At 44.6% G+C, this 23,002-nt stretch overlaps 1 protein-coding gene across 2 annotated transcripts in view; it reads left to right on the forward strand.

The window, feature by feature from the left end:
• Positions 1–2,159, forward strand: part of psmd13 (proteasome 26S subunit, non-ATPase 13) — a 69,454-nt gene extending 67,295 nt beyond the window's left edge. For both annotated transcript variants that reach the window (XM_068046770.1, XM_068046771.1), the window contains exons 11-13: positions 22–102; positions 405–521; positions 806–2,159. In XM_068046770.1, coding sequence (XP_067902871.1) covers positions 22–102; positions 405–521; positions 806–901 — 294 coding nt within the window. In that variant the 3' untranslated portion in view covers positions 902–2,159. The remainder of the gene's footprint in view (positions 1–21; positions 103–404; positions 522–805) is intronic.
• Positions 2,160–23,002: the final 20,843 nt, after the last annotated feature.

Raw genomic sequence — 23,002 nt, forward strand, 5'->3', positions numbered from 1 at the left:
TGTTGTTTCTCTTCCTTTTAGATGACTTTCACCCGTCCAGCGAACCACCGGCAGCTGACATTTAAGGAGATTTCTCAGATTGCGAAGGTTCCTGTTAGTGAGGTGGGCTCCTTTCTTGTCACGACATTTGCACTAACTCAGTTGCAGTTTATGCAATATAGAATCTAATTGGAAATAAGAGCCCTTAACAATCGCCACCAAAATATTAGCAATTCTGTTTGCAGCTCCTTTTGTGCAATGAGTTAAATTATATATTTTCCCTTGAGTTCAAACCTATTGCTCCGCCCCACACCCGTGTATTCTGAATCGCATGCAAGTGGTTCAGTGAGCAGTGTGTGCACGGAGTGGGCCTGAGCTTGTGTGTGTTGTGTGGACTATTACAGTTGCTGTTGTTGCTTTGTCAGGTGGAACTGCTGGTAATGAAGGCACTCTCTGTGGGTCTGGTGAAGGGCAGCATTGATGAGGTGGATGAGCGAGTTCACATGACATGGGTTCAACCCCGAGTGTTGGATCTGCAGCAGGTAAACACTGAGGTGGACAATGTCTGGATTTGTTGGAGTGTATTTCAATCATCAGTATGTGTGTCATCACCCAGAGACGGCATTTTTCAGTCACTTTGATTCCTTGAAACAAGTAACTTGGTTTAAAATTCACTGCGTGTCAGTTGGGAGGTTCTGTATTGCTGATCATCTGATCTGAACTGTTTTCTGATTGTATGCCGAATTGTTCATTGTCTTTGCACTGAGAGTTGATGCTGTGATTGGCTGTTGATTCTAGCATTAACTGCTATCTCTTGGTGTTGCAGATTAAAGGGATGAAGGAGAGATTGGATTACTGGTGTGAGGATGTGAAGAATGTGGCGCTACTTGTGGAACATCAGGCACAGGACATCTTGACCTAATAGCTGCTCTTGCTGTCTGAAATAACTGTACTGGCTCTTTTTACAATAGTGATAGAAATTTCAGTAGCTCATTTTCCAAAATGAGCTGTATTTTAATGACTTGGGGCAGCAGGAGTGGGCTCACCTATTTCTGTATGTTATATCACAAACAGTACTAGCTTAGAATATTTTAATTTCTCAGTATTTATACCCTACCAAAGGAACAAAGTTCCATGTTTTAAAGCAATGTGGCCCTGGACTTTACCCTTTTGCTGATTTAGCAGTTTCTGTGTATTCTCATGTCAGGAGGTTCTCTTCAATTTTAACCCATTGAACTTGCCCAGACTCCTGTGTCTATACAGGGCTCTCTGCCCAATGACTGTAAGCAGTCCCAGGAGGTGCTGTCTCACTGATTTACCTGTGTTTACAAATGAGAATGTGCGGAGTGAAATCACCAGAAATTGCAGAGGTTACATTTAAAGTTGATTGATGAACTGATTCTTGAGAGTACCTGAAAAGGTTTTATGACCGTTTTTGATGTATGCACTCACATTTGTGGAAGAAAGTTCCCCTCAACTTACACAGTCTTTCTTTGTGACGATACCGATCCCTCAGGTATCCCTGTCATTCCACATTGTGCCCTCCCCATCAACTGTAGCTGTCTGTGTCCCACACGCAGTATAATGTTGTAGTTATGTCACTGAACCAGTAACCCAGAGACCTGATCTAATAATCCAGTGTTCAAATCCCATCAAGGCAGTTTGAGAATTTGAATTCAGTTTGAAAAATCTGATTTCGGAGAACTGACTGTGAAGCTGTGAGATTGTCATAAAACCCCAATTTTCACTAATGTCCCTGAGGGAAAGTAACCTGCTGTCTTTACCTGGTCTGGCCTTGATATAACTCCAGTCCCACACCAACGTGGTTGATTTTTAACTTCCCTTCTGAAGTGGTCAGGCAAGGCATTCAGTTGTATCAAACCTGCTACCACCTTCCCAAAGCAAATAGAGATGGACTTTGCCAGTGACACCCACATCCTGTAACTGAGTGGAAATAACTGTCCAGTACTGTTCTGTGATCTGCAGGGTGTTGCGTGATGCCTGATGAGCAGAAGAGCCATGAATGGGTAAATCTGTCTGTAGTTCCACTCGATGGCTGTGCTCCTGCCTCCCTTTTTAAAGCATTTTTTTTTAGTTAGGATTAATGAAGTTATTGCTAAAATCACAGAACACGACATGATCCATTTTACAAGAATATTTTGATGGAATAAAAATGTTTACTTGTTTGTTATTGCAAGAAAATACTTTTAATTTGGTGTTAAATTCTCTACAAAACTCCCTCAATTTGGACAGATATTTCACTGGGGAGAGGATTAACTGGAATTAATTTGCTTGCATGACTCCTGACTCTGAGCTCTGATACTTTGAAACTCCTGAAAAAGCCACAATCTGTCCCCAGTACTCTAACTTGATATTTTCTACTGAGGGTTTGGATATTCCTCATTTCCCCCCAAGTGTCAGACAGAGCCTTGCACTGGTTCTAGTTGGAAACATAATAGTGAAAGTTCAAAGATCACTGGTGAAGGTCAGATTTTCCAAGTATCAAACTGCTACAAAGTCGATAAGGAATGAAAGCAAACGGACAACCTGGCATCGACCTAGGCACCAGAAGCAACAATGGCAAACCCAGCCCTGTTGACCCTGCAACGTCCTCCTTACTAACATCTGGGGCTTGTGCCAGAGTTCGGAGAGCTGTCCCACAACTTGTCTAGCAGCAGCCTGACAGTCATACTCAGAGAATCATGTCTTATAGACAATATCCCAGACACGACCATCACCATCCTTGGGTGTGTCCTGTCCCATAGGCAGGACAGACTGAGCTGAGGTGGCACCACAGGAGGCAGTTGCCCTGGGAGTCCTTAACATCGACTCTGGACCCTATGACGTCTCCTGGCATCAAGTCAAACGTGTGTGGGAACCTCCTGTTGATTACCACCTACTACCCCCCCAACTGATGAAAAGATATTTGTCCATGTTAAACAGCACTTGAAGGAAGCACTGAGGGTGGCAAGGGTGCAGAATGTACTCTGGGTGGGGGACTTCAATGTCCATCACCAAGGGTGACTTGGTAGCACCACTACTGACCGAGCTGGCCAAGTCCTAAAGGGCACATCTGCGGCAGGTGGTGAGGGAACCAACAAGAGAGGAAAACATACTTGACCTCGTCCTCACCAATCTGCCTGCCACAGATGCATCTGTCCATGACAGTATTGGTACAAGTGATCACCGCACAGTCCTTGTGGAGATGAAATCTAATCTTCACATTGAGGATACCCTGCATTGTGTTGTGTGGCACTATTGCTGTGCTAAATGGGATAGATTTTGAACAGATCTAGCAATGCAAAACTGGGCGTCCATGATGCACTGTGGGTCATCAGCAGCAGCAGAATTGTACTCAACTACAATCTATAACCTCATGGCCCGGCATATCCCCCACTCTAACATTACCATCAAGCCAGGAGACCAACCCTGGTTTAATGAACAGTGCAGGAGGGCATGCCAGGAGCAGCAGCAAGCATACCTAACAATGAGGTACCAACCTGGTGAAACTGCAACACAGGACTACTAGCATGCCAAACTGCATAAACAGCATGCGATAGACAGAGCTAAGTGATCCCATAACCAATGGATCAGATCTAAGCTCTGCAGTCCTGCCACATCCAGTTGTGAATGGTGGTGGACAATTAAACAACTAATTGGAGGAGGTGGCTCCACAAATATCCCCATCCTCAATGATGGGGGAGCCCAGCACATCAGTGCGAAAGATAAGGTTGAAGCATTTGCAACAATCTTCAGCCAGAAGTGTCGAGTTGATGATCCATCTCTGCCTCCTCCTGAAGTCCCCAGCATCACAGATACCAGACTTCAGCCAATTTGATTCACTCCACGTAATATCAAGAAACGACTGAAGGCACTGGATACTGCAAAGGTTATGGGCCCTGACAATATTCCGGCAATAGTACTGAAGACCTGTGCTCCAGAACTTGCCGCGCCCCTAGCCAAGCTGTTCCAGTACAGCTACAACACTGGCATCTACCTGCCAATGTGGAAAATTGTCCAGGTATGTCCTGGACACAAAAAGCAGGACAAGTCCAACTTGGCCAATTACCGCCCCATCAGTCTACTCCCAATCATTAGTAAAGTGATGGAAGGTGTCATCTGTACTTGTTTAGCAATAACCTGCTCACTGACACTCAGTTGGGATCCGCCAGGGCCACTGGGCTCCTGACTTCATTACAGCCCTGGTTCAAACATGGACAAAAGAGCTGAACTTGAGGTGAGAGTGACTGCCCATGACATAAAGGTAGCATTTGACTGAGTATGGCATCAAGGAGTCCTAGCAAAACTGGAGTCGATGGGAATCGGGGGAAACCCCGCTGGTTGGAGTCATACCTAGCGCAAAGGAAGATGGTTGTGGTTGTTGGAGGTCAATCATCTGAGCTCCAGGACATCACTACAGAAGTTCCTCAGGGTAGTATCCTTGGCCCAACCATCTTCAGCTGCTTCATCAATGACCTTCCCTACATCATGTCAGAAGTGGGGATGTTCGCTGATGATTGCACAATGTTCAGCACCATTTGTGACTCCTGAGATACCGAAGCAGTCTGTGTAAAAATGCAGCAAGATCTGGACAACATCCAGGCTTGGGATGATAAGTGGCAAGTAATATTTGCGCCACACAAGTGCCAGGCAATGACCATCTTCAACATGAGAGAATCTCACCATCTCCACTTGACATTCAATGGCATTACCAATCGCTGAATTCCCACACTATCAACATCCTGGGGGGTTACCATTGACCAGAAACTGAACTGAAGTAGCCATATAAATACTGTGGAAGTCAGAGGCTAGGAATCCTGCGGTGAGTAACTCACCTCCTGACTCCCCAAAGCCTGTCCACCATCTACAAGGCACAAGTCAGGAATGTGATGGAATACTCTCCACTTGTCTGGATGGGTGCAGCTCCAACAACACTCAAGAAGCTCAACACCATCCAGGACAAAGCAGCCCGCTTGATTGACACCCTATCCACCACCTGCAGCATTCACTCCCTCCACCACTGACGCACAGTGGCAGCAATGTGTACCATCTACAAGATGCACTGCAGCAATGCACCAAGGCTCCTTCTACAGCACCTTCCAAACCCGTGACCTCTAACGCCTAGAAGGACAAGGGCAGCAGATGCATGGAAACACCTCCACCTGCAAGTTCCCCTCCAAGTCACACACCATCCTGACTTGGAACTATATCTCTGTTCCTTCACTGTCACTGGGTCAAAATCCTGGAACTCCCTTCTTAACAGCACTGTGGGTGTACCGACACCCCCAAGGACTACAGTGGTTCAAGAAGGCAGCTCACCACCACCTTCTCAAGGGCAATTAGGAATGGGCAATAAATGCTGGCCTAGCCAGTGACACCCACATCCCAGGAATGAATTTTAAAAACTGCAAATTGACACCAACACTTTACTCTTATCTCCTCATTGATAATGGGAATTCCTGACGCTGTGTTTCCCAACAAGATTCTCCCTGTTCATTGTAGATGGATTTCATCTCCTTGATTCTAATATGGTTTGGAAGGAAATAAATTACATTTGCTGTTGCAGATGCATCCTGGACCCTGACTTGTGATTTCACAGCTTCTCCTTGTTATGTACAGGTGATACTGCTGCTGGTTCCTACTGGCTATGAGATTTGTCTTAGAAACAGGACAAGATGTATTGTAGAATTTCCAGTTAGAAACTCTAGTGACCAGTTTCCTCTTCACCTACTCCCTTTTTCTTTCAATCAAAGCATTTTTACTCATTCCCCCATATTTGACTCCCTTTTTCCAGGCTAATATGTTTATCACTTCATCCCATATTTTACATTTCTTTCTCAGTCCCCTTCTGCCACTGTGTATTTTACACTCTCTCTCTCTGCCCCTCTGTTTTACTCTCACTCAGTCCCTCCTCATTCTGTGTTTTACCCCTCTTTGTCTCTGCCCCTCTGTGTTTTATCCTCATATATCTCACACTGCCTTTTTAACAGTGATTACTAGCAGTTGCTAATGAGCAGCCTCCCAGCTGATTTTTTTTTTTGCTCTCTTATCCAGGTACTGAGGCTAAATGCCTGTGCTGTGATCAGCTAACAGCACAAAGCAAAGATTGAACACAGGTCCTTCCTGGTCTCTCTGATTCAGCCAGAAGCTGAATAAAGCCCACCTGTTTACAATCCCCAGCACTTGCTGCTGTTAATCATTTAGAACATGAGACTGGAAAATAGAACAAATACTTGAGTGTATGCAGTCAGGGGCTGCTGCAGCATTGACATCACTGCTATTTATTGCTCAAATGTTACTGTGCTTCATCTGCTCTATCTGCCCTCTGATCTTGTTTCTGTATGTGTGTGTTTTTTTAATGTCAGCGTATGACCTTTGTGAAAAGACGGTGACTTGTCCCGAGTAGAGATGTTTTTTGTTATACTCCAGGATGAAGAACTCAGCAGCGATTTAACTAAATATTCACCTAATGCTGTGCAGAGGGATTTTTGGAAAGTATTTGGTAATGTGCCCTATAGGAAGGAGGCTTACTGATAAAGTTAAGGCTCACAGTATTAAAAGGAGTGTGGCAGAATGGATAGGGATTTGGTTAAAGGGCAGAAAACGATTAGTGGTTAATGGGTGCTAGTTGGACGGGGGAAATGTGGACAATGGTATCCCCCAGGGGTCAGTTTTGGAACAATTGATTTTAATATAGAAATGACCTGGGCTTGGGTATAGGGGACACAGTATCAGAATTTCCAGGCAGGGACCATGATTAACTGTGAAAAGGATTAAACTCTGGAGAACATGAGCAGGTTTATATATCGGGCAGAGAAATGTGGATTGAAACATTTGGTAGAAAGAATAATGTGAAAAAATATTCACCAATTGATGAAACTTTAAAAGGGTGGAGGCGCACTAAGACTCGGGTTTAAATAGACAAATCTTTTAAAATGAGGACAAGTTGAGAAAGCTGTCTAAAAAAAAGCACATGGTTTTATAAATAGCAGACAGGGAATGTTAAACCTGTATAAACCATTGGTTCGGCTGTAATGGATTATGGTGTCCTGTTTCGAGTCTCCTATTTGAGGAAGGACGTCAAAGCCTTGGAGAGGGTGAAGGAGAGATACACTGAGAGGATCCCAGGGATAGAACCATCGAAAAAGTACAGCACAGAAAGAGGCCTTTCAGCCCATCGTGTCTGCGCCGGCCGAAGAAACTAGCCGCCCAAACTAATCCCACCTTCCAGCACCTGGTCTATAGCCCGGCAGGTTACAGCACCTCGGGTGCATGTCCAGGTACCTTTTAAATGAGTTGAGGGTTTCTGCCTCCACCACCAATCCAAGCAGTGAATTCCAGACACCCACCACCCTCTGGGTAAAAAAGTTTTTCCTCATGTCCCCTCTAATCCTTCTACCAATCACCTTAAATCTATGCCCCCTGGTAATTGACCTCTCCACTAGGGGAAACAGGTCCTTCCTGTCTACTCTATCTAGGCCCCTCATAATTTTGTACACCTCAATCAAGTCACCCCTCAGCCACCTCTGTTCCAGGGAAAATAACCCTAGCCTATCCAATCTTTCTTCATAGCTGCAACCCTCAAGCCCTGGCAACATTCTTGTAAATCTCTGTACTCTCTCCAGAGCAATTATGTCCTTCCTGTAATGTGGTGACCAGAACTGTACACAATACTCCAGCTGTGGCCTAACCAGCGTTTTATACAGTTCCAGCATTACATCCTGCTTTTGAATTCTATACCTCGGCCAATAAAGGAAAGTATTCCATATGTCTTCTTCACCACTCTATCTACCTGTCCTACCACCTTCGGGGACCTATGGACATGCACTCCAAGGTCTCTCACTTCTTCTACTCCTCTCAATATCCTCATGTTTATTGTGTATTCCCTCGCTTTATTTGCCCTCCCCAAATGCATTACCTCACCCTTCTCTGGATTGAATTCCATTTGCCACTTTTCCGCCCATTCAACCAAACCATTGATATCATTCTGGAGGCTACAGCTGTCCTCCTCACTATCAACTACATGGCCAATTTTTGTGTCATCTGCAAATTTCCCAATCATGCCTCCCACAATTAAGTCCAAATCATTAATATATACCACAAACAGCAAGGGTCCCAACACTGAGCCCTGTGGAATGCCACTGGAAACCGCCTTCCATTCACAAAAGCATCCGTCGACTACTACCCTTTGTTTCGTCACTGAGTAAATTTTGGATCCAACCTGCCACATTCCCCTGTATCCCATGGACTTTCATTTTGCTGACCAGTCTGCCATGTGGGACCTTGTCAAATGCCTTATTAAAATCCATGTAGACCACATCCACTGCATTACCCTCATCAATTTTCCTCATCACTTCCCCAAAAACTGTATCAAGTTAGTAAGACATGTCCTTCCCTTAACAAATCCATGCTGACTATCCCTGATTAATCTGTGCCTTTCTAAGTGTCCCTCAGAATAGATTCTAGCAATTTACCCACCACCGAGATCAGACTGACCGGCCTATAATTATTTGGCCTATCTCTTGCACCCTTTTTAAACAATGGTATAACATTCGCAGATCTCCAATCCTCTGGTACCTCGCCTGTATCCAGTGAGGATTTGAAGATGATCCTCAGCGCATCTGCTATTTCCTTCTTGGCTCCATTAACAACTAGGCTAGATGGGATTGAGGTTCACAAGGAGGAGGTGTTATCAATTTTGGAAAGTGTGAAAATAGATAAGTCCCCTGGGCCAGATGGGATTTATCCTAGGATTCTCTGGGAAGCTAGGGAGGAGATTGCAGAGCCTTTGTCCTTGATCTTTATGTCATCATTGTCGACAGGAATAGTGCCGGAAGACTGGAGGATAGCAAATGTTGTCCCCTTGTTCAAGAAGGGGAGTAGAGACAGCCCTGGTAATTATAGGCCTGTGAGCCTTACTTCGGTTGTGGGTAAAATGTTGGAAAAGGTTATAAGAGACAGGATTTATAATCATCTTGAAAAGGATAAGTTCATTAGCGATAGTCAGCATGGTTTTGTGACAGGTAGGTCGTGCCTCACAAACCTTATTGAGTTTTTCGAGAAGGTGACCAAACAGGTGGATGAGGGTAAAGCAGTGGATGTGGTGTATATGGATTTCAGTAAGGCGTTTGATAAGGTTCCCCATGGTAGGCTATTGCAGAAAATACGGAAGTATGGGGTTGAAGGTGATTTAGAGCTTTGGATCAGAAATTGGCTTGCTGAAAGAAGACAGAGGGTGGTGGTTGATGGCAAATGTTCATCCTGGAGTTTAGTTACTAGTGGTGTACCGCAAGGATCTGTTTTGGGGCCACTGCTGTTTGTCATTTTTATAAATGACCTGGAAGAGGGTGTACAAGGGTGGGTTAGTAAATTTGCGGATGACACTAAGGTCGGTGGAGTTGTGGATAGTGCCGAAGGATGTTGTAGGGTACAGAGGGACATAGTTAGGCTGCAGAGCTGGGCTGAGAGATGGCAAATGGAGTTTAATGCGGAAAAGTGCGAGGTGATTCACTTTGGAAGGAGTAACAGGAATGCAGAGTACTGGGCTAATGGGAAGATTCTTGGTAGTGTGGATGAACAGAGAGATCTTGGTGTCCAGGTGCATAAATCCCTGAAGGTTGCTACCCAGGTTAATAGGGCTGTTAAGAAGGCATATGGTGTGTTAGCTTTTATTAGTAGGGGGATCGAGTTTCGGAGCCATGAGGTCATGCTGCAGCTGTACAAAACTCTGGTGAGACCGCACCTGGAGTATTGCGTGCAGTTCTGGTCACCGCATTATAGAAAGGATGTGGAAGCTATGGAAAGGGTGCAGAGGAGATTTACTAGGATGTTGCCTGGTATGGAGGGAAGGTCTTACGAGGAAAGGCTGAGGGACTTGAGGTTGTTTTCGTTGGAGAGAAGGAGGAGGAGAGGTGACTTAATAGAGACATATAAGATAATCAGAGGGTTAGATAGGGTGGATAGTGAGAGTCTTTTTCCTCGGATGGTGATGGCAAACACGAGGGGACATAGCTTTAAGTTGAGGGGTGATAGATATAGGACAGATGTCAGAGGTAGTTTCTTTACACAGAGAGTAGTAGGGGCGTGGAACGCCCTGCCTGCAACAGTAGTAGACTCGCCAACTTTAAGGGCATTTAAGTGGTCATTGGATAGACATATGGATGAAAATGGAATAGTGTAGGTCAGATGGTTTCACAGGTCGGCGCAACATCGAGGGCCGAAGGGCCTGTACTGCGCTGTAATGTTATAATTCTAACCTGGGATGCAATCCATCTGGCCCTGGTGATTTATCCAATTTCAAGGATGTCAGACCCTCTAGTATTTCCTCTCTCATTATGTTTATCGTATCTAATATTTCACACTGCTCCTCTTTTACTACAATGTCTGCATCATCCCTCTCCTTTGTGAAGACAGAGACAAAAAACTTATCAAGAACCCTGCCCACATCTTCTGCATCCAAGCATAAGTTCCCTTGTACGTCTCTGATAGGCCCTACCCTTTCCTTATTTATCCTTATGCTGTTAATGTACTGATAAAATATCTTTGGGTTTTCCTTGATTTTACCTGCCAATAATTTTTCATTTCCTCTCTTTGCTTTTATAATTTTCTTTTTTACTTCACTCCTGCACTATCTATACTCTTCTAGGCTTTCTAAAGTATTAAGTTTTTTGATTGTTATAAGCTTTCTTTTTGAGCTTTAACTTACCCTGTAAGTTTCTAGATAACCAGGGGACTCTAGATTTGGCCATACCACCCTTTATCTTTGTGGGGACATGCCTGCACTGTGCCTGCAGTATCCCCCTTTTGAATGCCTCCAACTGGTTTGCCACTGATTTTCCTTCAAGCAGCTGTATCCAGTCCACTTTTGCCAGGTCAACTCTCAGCTTCATAAAATTTGCCTTCCCCCAATTTAATTACTGTATGATGGGGTCTGCACAAGGGAAATTAGAGATGGCATTAGATCCAAGGAAGTGGCATATAAATTTGCCAGAAAAACAACAGACCTGAGGTTTGGGAACAGTTTAAAGTTCAGCAAAAGAGGACCAAGGGATTGATTAAGAAGCGGAAAATAGAGTACGCGAGCAAGCTTGCGGGGAACATGTAATATTACCCCACTATTTAAAAAGGGAGGTAAAGAGAAAGCAGGGAATTATAGACCAGTCAGCCTGACGTCAGCAGTGGGGAAAATGCTGCAGTCCATTATCAAATATTTTATAGCAAAGCACTTGGAGAACAGTGGTAGAATCGGACAGAGTCAGCATGGATTTACAAAAGGGAAATCATGCTTGACAAATCTACTGGAATTCTTTGAGGATATAACAAGTAGATAAACGGGTCTTTTTCCGAATGGCAGGCAGTGACTAGTGGGGTACCGCAGGGATCGGTGATAGGACCCCAGCTATTCACAATATATATTAATGATTTAGATGAGGGAACTAAATGTAATATCTCCAAATTTGCAGATGACACAAAACTGGGTGGGAGGGTGAGTTGTGAGGAGGATGTAGAGAGGCTTCAGGGGGATTTGGACAAGTTGAGTGAGTGGGCTAATGCATGGCAGATGCAGTATAATGTGAATAAATGTGAGGTTATCCACTTTGGTAGCAAAAACAGGAAGGCAGATTATTATGTGAACGTCTATAAACTTGGATTAGTACCCGGGAGTATGATGTTATTGCTATTACTGAGACTTGGTTGAGGGAAGGGCATGATTGGCAACTAAATATCCCAGGATATCGATGCTTCAGGCAGGATAGAGAGGGAGGTAAAAGGGGTGGAGGAGTTGCATTACTGGTCAAAGAGGATATCACAGCTGTGCTGAAGGAGGGCACTATGGAGGACTCGAGCAGTGAGGCAATATGGACAGAACTCAGAAATAGGAAGGGTGCGGTAACAATGTTGGGGCTGTACTACAGGCCTCCCAACAGCGAGCGTGAGATAGAGGTACAAATATGTAAACAGATTATGGAAAGATGTAGGAGCAACAGGGTGGTGGTGATAGGAGATTTTAATTTTCCCAACATTGACTGGGATTCACTTAGTGTTAGAGGTCTAGATGGAGCAGAATTTGTAAGGAGCATCCAGGAGGGTTTTCTAGAGCAGTATGTAAATAGTCCAACTCGGGAAGGGGCCATACTGGACCTGGTGTTGGGGAATGAGCCCGGCCAGGTGTTTGAAGTTTCAGTAGGGGACTACTTTGGGAATAGTGATCACAATTCCGTAAGCTTTAAAATACTCATGGACAAAGACGAGAGTGGTCCTAAAGGAAGAGTGCTAAATTGGGGGAAGGCCAACTATACCAAAATTCGGCAGGAGCTGGGGAATGTAGATTGGGAGCAGCTGTTTGAAGGTAAATCCACATGTGATATGTGGGAGGCTTTTAAAGAGAGGTTGATTAGCGTGCAGGAGAGACATGTTCCTGTGAAAATGAGGGATAGAAATGGCAAGATTAGGGAACCATGGATGACAGGTGAAATTGTGAGACTAGCTAAGAGGAAAAAGGAAGCATACATAAGGTCTAGGCAGCTGATGAAAGACGAAGCTTTGAAAGAATATCGGGAATGTAGGACCAATCTGAAACGAGGAATTAAGAGGGCTAAAAGGGGTCATGAAATATCTTTAGCAAACAGGGTTAAAGAAAATCCCAAAGCCTTTTATTCATATATAAGGAGAAAGAGGGTAACTAGAGAAAGGATTGGCCCACGAAAGGACAAAGGAGGAATGTTATGCTTGGAGTCAGAGAAAATGGGTGAGATTCTAAACGAGTACTTTGCATCGGTATTCACCGAGGAGAGGGACATGACGGATGTTGAGGTTAGGAACAGATGTTTGATTACTCTCGGTCAAGTCGGCATAAGGAGGGAGGAAGTGTTGGGTATTCTAAAGGGCATTAAGGTGGACAAGTCCCCAGGTCCGGATGGGATCTATCCCAGGTTACTGAGGGAAGCGAGAGAGGAAATAGCTGGGGCCTTAACAGATATCTTTGCAGCATCCTTAAACACGGGTGAGGTCCTGGAGGACTGGAGAATTGCTAATGTTGTCCCCTTGTTTAAGAAGGGTAGCAGGGATAATCCAGGTAATTATAGACCGGTGAGCCTGACGTCAGTGGTAGGGAAGCTGCTGGAGAAGATACTGAGGGATAGGATCTATTCCCATTTGGAAGAAAATGGGCTTATCAGTGAGAGGCAACATGCTTTTGTGCAGGGAAGGTCATGTCTTACCAACTTAATAGAATTCTTTGAGGAAGTGACAAAGTTGATTGATGAGGGAAGGGCTGTCGATGTCATATACATGGACTTCAGTAAGGCGTTTGATAAGGTTCCCCATGGCAGGCTGATGGAGAAAGTGAAGGCGCATGGGGTCCAAAGTGTACTAGCTAGATGGATAAAGAACTGGCTGGGCAACAGGAGATAGAGAGTAGCAGTGGAGGGGAGTTTCTCAAAATGGAGACTTGTGACCAGTGGTGTTCCACAGGGATCCATGCTGGGACCACTGTTGTTTGTGATATACATAAATGATTTGGAGGAAAGTATAGGTGGACTGATTAGCAAGTTTGCAGACGACACTAAGATTGGTGGAGTAGCAGATAGTGAAGGGGACTGTCAGAGAATACAGCAGAATATAGATAGATTGGAGAGTTGGGCAGAGAAATGGCAGATGGAGTTCAATCAGAGCAAATGCGAGGTGATGCATTTTGGAAGATCCAATTCAAGAGTGAACTATACAGTAAATGGAAAAGTCCTGGGGAAAACTGATGTCCAGAGAGATTTGGGTGTTCAGGCCCACTGTTCCCTGAAGGTGGCAACGCAGGTAAATAGAGTGGTCAAGAAGGCATACGGCATGCTTTCCTTCATCGGACGGGGTATGGAGTACAAGAGTTGGCAGGTCATGTTACAGTTGTATAGGACTTTGGTTCGGCCACATTTGGAATACTGCGTGCAGTTCTGGTTGCCACATTACCAAAAGAATGTGGATGCTTTGGAGAGGGTGCAGAGGAGGTTCACCAGGATGTTGCCTGGTATGGAGGGCGCTAGCTATGAAGAGAGGTTGAGTAGATTAGGATTATTTTCATTCGAAAGACAGAGGTTGAGGGGGGACCTGATTGAGGTGTACAAAATCATGAGAGGTATAGACAGGGTGGATAGCAAGAGGCTTTTTCCCAGAGTGGGGGATTCAATTACTAGAGGACACGAGTTCAAAGTGAAAGGGGAAACGTTTAGGGGGGATATGCGTGGAAAGTTCTTTACGCAGAGGGTGGTGGGTGCCTTGAACGCGTTGCCAGCGGAGGTGGTAGATGCGGGCACGATGGCGTCTTTTAAGATGTATCTAGACAGATACATGAATGGGCAGGAAGAAAAGAGATACAGACCCTTATTAAATAGGCGACATGTTTAGATAGAGGATCTGGATCGGCGCAGGCTTGGAGGGCCGAAGGGCCTGTTCCTGTGCTGTAATTTTCTTTGTTCTTTGTTCTTTGAGAGAGAGGAATATGCAGCGAGACCTGGGTGTTCTCGTACACCAGTCGCTGAAGGTAAGCATGCAGGTGCATTAGGCGGTAAAAAAGACAAATGGTATGTTGGCCTTCATAGCGAGAGGATTCGAGTGCAGAAGCAGGGATGTCTTGCTGCAGTTATACAGGGCCTTGGTGAGGCCACACCTGGAATATTGTGTGCAGTTTTGATCGTCTTATGAGGAAGGATGTTCTTGCTATAGAGGGAGTGCAGCGAAGGTTTGCCAGACTGATTCCTGGGATGGCGGGACAGACGTATGAGGAGAGATTGAGTCGTTTAGGATTATATTCGCTGGAGTTCAGAAGAGTGAGGGGGAATCTCATAGAAACCTATAAAATTCTAACAGGACTTGACAGGGTAGATGCAGGAAGGATGTTCCCGATGGTGGGGGAGTCCAGGACCAGGGGTCACAGTCTAAGGATACGGGGTAAGCCATTTAGGACTGAGATAAGGAGGGATTTCTTCACCCAGAGAGTGATGAACCTGTGGAATTCTCTACCACAGAAAACAGTTGAGGCCAAATCATTAAATATATTCAAGAAAAAGTTAGATATAGTTCTTAGGTCTGAAGGGATCAAGGGATATGAGGAGAAAGCGGGAACAGGTTACTGAGTTTGGATGATCAGCCATGATCGTATTGAATGGCGGAGCAGGCTCGAAGGGCCAAATGGCCTCCTCCTCTCCTATTTTTCTGTGTTTTTATTTCTGAGCTCCACTGATATGGCCTCATTGGATGATTCATTTAGCGTATCATCCCTCCTCAAAGCTGTTATTAATTTCTTACTGATAATGCAACACCCCCTCCCCTTTTTATCTCCCTTTCTATCCCTCCTGAACACTCTATATCCAAGGATTTTGAGTTGCCATTTTTGCCCCTCTTTAAGCCAAATTTCTGTTATAGCAATGATATCATGTAGCCATGTGTCTATCTGTGCCCTCAGCTCATTGGCTTTATTTATTATACTCCTTGCATTTAAATAAATACCCTTTAACTCTGCCAAATTGTTATGCTGCACACTTTTTAATCTTTGCTTCTTCTGCCTTTCAGTCATTCACTAATTTTGCTAATTTTCTGCATCCTGTTCCCTGCCCTGAAATTGTTCTATCTAAGACTCTGCTCAGGTTCCCAACCCCCTGCCAAGCTAGTTTAAACCATCCCCAACAGCACTAGCAAACCTTCCTGCAAGGATATTTGTCCCAGATAAGGAGAGATCAGTAACACTAGGGCTCTGTTCATTAGAACAGAAAAGAATGGATCAAAAGTATGAAGATTTTTAATAAAGTAAATTAAGCAAAAATCTTTCCCTGGTCGGTTACTCAGAAACTTAAAGGCCTTAAAATTTATCAGCAAAATAATGAGGGTGAGATTGGGAGAAATGTTTTTCACTTGTGGTTGTTAGTACGTGGAATGTCTGATCAGTAACTGGGAAATAAAAATTTATAAGGGAAGGAGATAAATATTTGAAAAAAAAAAATCATGAAAATTGATAGGATGTACTGGAAAGGCTGACTATGTTTAGGATGGATAAGGAAGTGAGTGTGCAGATAGTGGAAGGGCTTGCCATAATCTTCCAAACTTCCCTGGATAGGAGGAAGATGCCAGAGGATTGCAGAGAGGTAAATATGACAGCTTTAGTCAAGAAAGGGTGTAAGAATATTCCTCGTAACTACAGGCCTGTTAGTTTAAAATCAGGTGGTGGGTAAGGTTTTAGAAACCATAATCAGGAAAAATCAACAAGTACTTGGAAAGGTTTGAGTTAATTAGGGAGAGCCAGCATGGATTTGTAAAATGCGGATTGTAATTGAATTTTTTGATGTACTAAACAGAGAAGTTTGATGAAGGGAAGGCCATGGATATTGTGCATATGAATTCTAAAAAAGTGTTGACAAAGTACCACATAAAAGGCTGGTAAACAAAATTAAGGCTCATGGAATAGAAGAGTCAGTGTCAGTTTGGATTAAAAAATTGGTTTAAGGACAGAAAACAATAAGTCATGGTAAATGGTTGTTTTTCAGACTGGAGGATGGTAGACAGTAGTGTTCCCCAAGGGTCAGTGCTGGGACCACTGCTTTTTTTTTGCTATAAAAAGTAACTTTGATCTTGGAATACAGAGTAGAATCTCAAAATTTTCCAAAGGTACCAAACTTGGAGCTGTGGCAGATGTCAGGATGATACCAATTGACGACAACAGGACATAGATAGGCTAGTAGAATGGGCAGACAAATGGGAGATGGAATTTAATACAGAGAAGTGTGGGGAAGATGCATTTTGGCAGAAGGGATAGGGAGAAGCAATATAGACTTAATAGTGTAGTTCTAAAGAGTGTGCAGGAACAGAGGGGCCTGGGGATGCATGTGCATCGATCTTTGAAGGTGGCAGGACATATTGAGAGAGTAGTTAGCAAAGCATATGGGATCTTGTGCTTCATACCTAGAGGTCATAGAGTCATAGAGTTATACAGAACAGAAACAGGCCCTTCGGCCCATCGTGTCTGTGCCAGCCATCAAGCACCAAACTATTCTAATCCCATTTTCCTGAACTTGGCCCGTAGCCTTGTATGCTATGGCGTTTCAATTGCACATCTAAATACTTCTTAAATGTTGTGAGGGTTCCTGCCTCTACCACCTCTTCAGGCAGTGTGTTCCAGATTCCAACCATCCTCTGGGTGAAAATTTTTTCCTCAAATCTCCTCTAAACCTCCTGCACCTTACCTTAAATCCAAGCCCCTGGCAATTGATCCCTCTGCTAGGTTTCTTCCTATCTATCCTATCAATGCCCCTCATAAGTTTGTATACCTCAATCAGGTCACCCCTCAGCCTTCTCTGCTCTAAGGAAAACAACCCTAGCCTTTTCAGTCTGTCTTCATAGCTGAAATGCTCCAGCCCAGGCAACATCCTGGTGAATCTCCTCTGCACCCTCTCCAGTGCAATCACATCCTTCCTATAGTGTGGTGACCAGAACTGTACACCGTACTCCAGCTGTGGCCTAACTAGTGTTTTACACAGTTCCATCATAACCTCCCTGCTCTTATATTCTATGCCTCAGCTAATAAAGGCAAGTATCCCATATGCCTTCCTAACCACCTTATCTACCTGTGCTGCTGCCTTCAGTGATCTATGGACAAATACACCAAGGTCCCTCTGACCCTCTACTTCCTGGGGTCCTACCATCCATTGTATATTCCCTTGCCTTGTTAGTCCTCCCAAAATGCATCACCTCACACTTCTCAGGATTAAATTCCATTTGCCACTGCTCCGCCCATCTTACCAGCCCATCTATATCGTCCTGTAATCTCAAGCTTTCCTCCTCACTATTTACAACACCACCAATTTTCATGTCATCTGCGAACTTACTGATCATACCTCCTATATTCACATCTAAATCAGGTATGAGTACAAAAGCAGTGAGGTTATGCTGAACCTTTATAAATCTCCGGTTAGGGCCCAGCAAGAGTATTGTGTCCAGTTCTGGTCACCACACTTTAGGAAGGATATGCGGGTCCTTGAGAGGGTGCAGAGGAGATTTACCAGAATGGTTCCAGGGATGAGGGATTTTATTTGCAAGCTTAGTTTGGAAAAGCTGTGTTTGTTCTCCTTAGAACAAAGGAGATTGAGGGGAGATTTAATAGAAGTGCACAAGATTATGACAGACTTAGATAAGTTAGACAAGGAACAACTTCCCATTAACAAATGGTAAAAGGACGAGGGGACACAGATTTAAGATTATGGCTAAGAGATGCAGAAGAATGTGAGGAAGAACCTTTTTACACAGTGAGTGGTAATGTCCTGGAACTCGCTGCCGATGGGGGTAGTAGAAGTGGACATGATAAAGGATTTCAAAAGTAATTTGGATGGGTACTTGAAGCAAATAAACATGCAAGATTACAGGGATCGAGCAGGGCGGTGGGGCTGATTGGATTACTCTGCAGAAAGCCAGCATGGATTCTGGGCCAAATGGCCTCCTGTGCTGTAATGACTGACTGTATTGTTACGACTGCTCAGGACAAAGCCCCCAATCAAACTATATGATTCTGATTGTGGTGGGAGCAATGCACTGTCAATTCAGTCCCGTCGCTCCACAGGTCGCATCATATTTCTTTAAGCTTTCCAAATGGAAGAAAGTAGCAGCCGAATTGAAACAATCTAGTCACCCCCGAATGAGGTGAAATAAAACCAGGATCTTTAGATATCCACAAATTAACTGTTCATTAAACAAAAACTAAAAACTTAAACACTACTAAGATAAACCAATATCTAAAGACCTTATAACTTCTTATTTAAAAAATGAACTCCCACATTCCTATACATAAATTCAAACTAACAGTAATTTGGTTCTTAATTAGCTGCCCGAAAAAATCGAAAAAACAATCAAGTCTTTGCAGATTACGCTTCCTGACGGATGTTCTTCTGATAAAACATGGTCAAAGTTCACTTGCAGTCTTCCAAGTCCTGATGACTCCGAAGATCAGAAGCTTTTGATAAGGTCCCACACAAGAGGTTAGTAAACAAAATTAGAGCACATGGGATTGGGGCGAATATACTGACATTGATTGAGAATAGGTTAATGGACAGAAAACAGAAAGTAGGAATAAATGGGTCATTCTCAGGTTTGACAGACTGTGTCTAGTGGGCCCCAACTATTCACAATCTATGTCAATAATTTGGATGTGGAGACCAAATGTAATATTTCCAAGTTTGCTGATGATACAAAACTAGGGAATGTGAGTTGTGAGGAGGATGCAAAGAGGCTTCAAGGGGATTTAGACAGACTAATTGAGTGGGCAAGAACATGGCAGATGGAATATAATGTGAAAAATGTGAGGTTATCCACTTTGATAGGAAAAACAGAAATGCAGAGAATTTCTTAAATGATGAGAGATTGAGAAGTGGTGATGTCCAAAGGGACTCGAGTGTCCTTGTTCATAAATCACTAACATGCAGCAATGTGCAACAAGCAATGGGATAGTCTTAGTGCAAAAGGCTTAAAGGGGGCAGAATTATTAAAATGCATAAAGGAGAGCTTTCTGAGCCAGTACGTAGAAAGTCCTCAGTACCTTGCTCTACGGCAGCGAGGCCTGGACAACGTATGCCAGCCAAGAGCGACGTCTCAATTCATTCCATCTTCGCTGCCTTCGGAGAATACTTGGCATCAGGTGGCAGGACTATATCTCCAACACAGAAGTCCTTGAAGCGGCCAACACCCCCAGCTTATACACACTACTGAGTCAGCGGCGCTTGAGATGGCTTGGCCATGTGAGCCGCATGGAAGATGGCAGGATCCCCAAAGACACATTGTACAGCGAGCTCGCCACTGGCATCAGACCCACCGACCGTCCATGTCTCCGTTATAAAGACGTCTGCAAACGCGACATGAAATCGTGTGACATTGATCACAAGTCGTGGGAGTCAGTTGCCAGCATTCGCCAGAGCTGGCGGGCAGCCATAAAGACAGGGCTAAATTGTGGCGAGTCGAAGAGACTTAGTAGTTGGCAGGAAAAAAGACAGAGGTGCAAGGGGAGAGCCAACTGTGCAACAGCCCCAACAAACAAATTTCTCTGCAGCACCTGTGGAAGAGCCTGTCACTCCAGAATTGGCCTTTATAGCCACTCCAGGCGCTGCTTCACAAACCACTGACCACCTCCAGGCGCGTATCCATTGTCTCTCGAGATAAGGAGGCCCAAAAGAAAGAACGTAGAAAGTCCTACAAGAGAAGGGGCAGTATTTTTTTTTTTTATTCATTCATGGGATGTGGGCATCGCTGGCCAGGCCAGTATTTATTGCCCATCCCTAATTGTCCTTGAGAAGGTGGTGGTGAGCTGTCTTCTTGAACCGCTGCAGACCATGTGAGGTAGGTACACCCACAGTGCTGTTAGGAAGGGAGTTCCAGGATTTTGACCCAGCGACAGTGAAGGAACGGCGATATAGTTCCAAGTCAGGATGGTGTGTGACTTGGAGGGGAACTTGCACGTGGTGGTGTCCCTATGCGTCTGCTGCCCTTGTCCTTCCAGTTGGTAGAGGTCACGGGTTTGGAAGGTGCTGTCTAAGGAGCCTTGGTGCATTCCTGCAGTGCATCTTGTAGATAGTACACACTGCTGCCACTGTGCGTCGATGGTGGAGGGAGTGAATGTTTGTAGATGGGGTGCCAATCAAGCGGGCTGCTTTGCCCTGGATGATGTCGAGCTTCTTGAGTGTTGGAGCTGCACCCATCCAGGCAAGTGGAGAGTATTCCATCACACTCCTGACCTGTGCCTTGTAGATGGTGCACAGGCTTTGGGGAGTCAGGACGTGCGTTACTCACCACAGGATTCCTAGCCTCTGACCTGCTCTTGTAGCCACGGTATTTATATGGCTACTCCAGTTCAGTTTCTGGTCAATGGTAGTCCCTAGGATGTTGATAGTGGGGGATTCAGCGATGGTAATGCCATTGAATGTCAAGGGGAGATGGTTAGATTCTCTCTTGTTGGAGATGGTCATTGCCTGGCAGTTGTGTGGCTCGAATGTTATTTGCCACTTATCAGCCCAAGCCTGGATATTGTCCAAGTCTTGCTGCATTTCTACATGGACTGCTTCAGTATCTGAGGAGTCACGAATGGTGCTGAACATTGTGCAATCATCAGTGAACACCCCCACTTCTGACCTTATGATTGAAGGCAGGTCATTGATGAAGCAGCTGAAGATGGTTGGGCCTAGGACACTACCCTGAGGAACTCCTGCAGTGATGTCCTGGAGCTCAGATGATTGACCTCCAACAACCACAACCATCTTCGTTTGTGCTCCGTATGACTCCAGCTAGTGAAGGGTTTTCTCCCTGATTCCCATTGACCTCAGTTTTGCTACGGCTCCTTGATGCCATACTCGGTCAAAGTACTGGACCTAATCCTAGGGAATGAAGCCAGACAAGTGGTAGAAGTATCAGTGGGGGCGCATTTCGGGGACAGTGACCATAACTCTGTAAGATTTAAGGTAGTTATGGAAAAGGACAAAGACAGGCCAGAAATAAAGGTACTGAATTGGGGGAAGGCCGATTTCAATTTGATAAAACAGGATCTGGCCAAAGTGGACTAGGAGCAGATATTTGTAGGAAAGTCTACATCAGACCAGTGGGAGTCATTCAAAAAGGAAATTGCGAGAGTTCAGAGCCAACATGTACCCATTAAGGTGAAGGGTAGGACTAACAGGGCCAGGGAACCCTGGATGTCAAGGGATATAGAGGATTGGATCAGCGGAAAAAAAGGAGGCTTACGGCAGATTCAGAGCACTGAAAACAGCAGAGATACCAGAGGAGTACAGAAAGTGTAGGGATACTTAAAAAAGTCATTAGGAGAGCGAAGAGGGGACATGAAAAAACATTGGCGGGCAAGATAAAGGAAAATGCTAAGGCATTTTATAAGTATATTAAGGGCAAAAGGATAACCAGGGAAAGAGTAGGACCCATTAGGGATCATAGAGGCAATCTGTGTGTGGAGCCGGAGGACATAGGTGAGGTTTTAAATGATTACTTTTCATCTGTGTTCACAATGGAGAAGGATGATGTAGGTGTAGAGATCAGGGAGGGAGATTGTGATTTACTTGAACATATTAGTTTTGAAAGGGAGGAAGTATTAGCTGTTTTAGCGGGCTTAAAAGTGGATAAATCCCCAGGCCCAGATGAGATGTATCCCAGGCTGTTAAGTGAGGCAAGGGAGGAGGTAGCAGGGGCACTGACACAAATTTTCAAATCCTCTCTGGCCACAGGAGAGGTAGCAGAGGACTGGAGGACAGCGCATGTGGTACCATTATTCAAGAAGGGTAGCAGGGATAAACCAGGTAATTACAGGCTGATGAGTCTAACATCAGTGGTTGGGAAACTATTGGAAAAAATTCTGAGGGACAGGATTAATCTCTACTTGGAGAGGCAGGGTTAATCAGGGATAGTCAGCATGGCTTTGTCAGAGGGAGATCATGTCTAACTAACTTGATTGAATTTTTCGAGGAGGTGACGAAATCAGTAGATGAGGGTAAAGCAGCTGATGTAGTATACATGGACTTCAGTAAGGCTTTTGATAAGGTTCTGCATGGGAGATTGGTTCAGAAGGTAAAAGCCCATGGGATCCAGGGCAATTTGGCTAATTGGATCCAAAATTGGCTTAGTGGCAGGAGGCAGAGGGTGATGGTCGAGGGTTGTTTTTGCGAATGGAAGCCTGTGACCAGTGGTGTGCCACAGGGATCGGTGCTGGGACCCTTGCTGTTTGTAGTGTACATTAATGATTTAGATGTGATTATAGGAGGTATGATCAGTAAGTTCGCAGATGACACGAAAATTGGTGGTGTTGTAAATAGTGAGGAGGAAAGCCTTAGATTACAGGACGATATAGATGGGCTGGTAAGATGGGCAGAGCAGTGGCAAATGGAATTTAATGCTGAGAAGTGTGAGGTGATGCATTTTGGGAGGACTAGCAAGGCAAGGGAATATACAATGGATGGTCGGACCCCAGGAAGTACAGAGGGTCAGAGGGACCTTGGTTTACTTGTCC

This window comes from Heterodontus francisci, chromosome 14 (assembly GCF_036365525.1).
Source record: "Heterodontus francisci isolate sHetFra1 chromosome 14, sHetFra1.hap1, whole genome shotgun sequence".
Taxonomy (NCBI): domain Eukaryota; kingdom Metazoa; phylum Chordata; class Chondrichthyes; order Heterodontiformes; family Heterodontidae; genus Heterodontus; species Heterodontus francisci.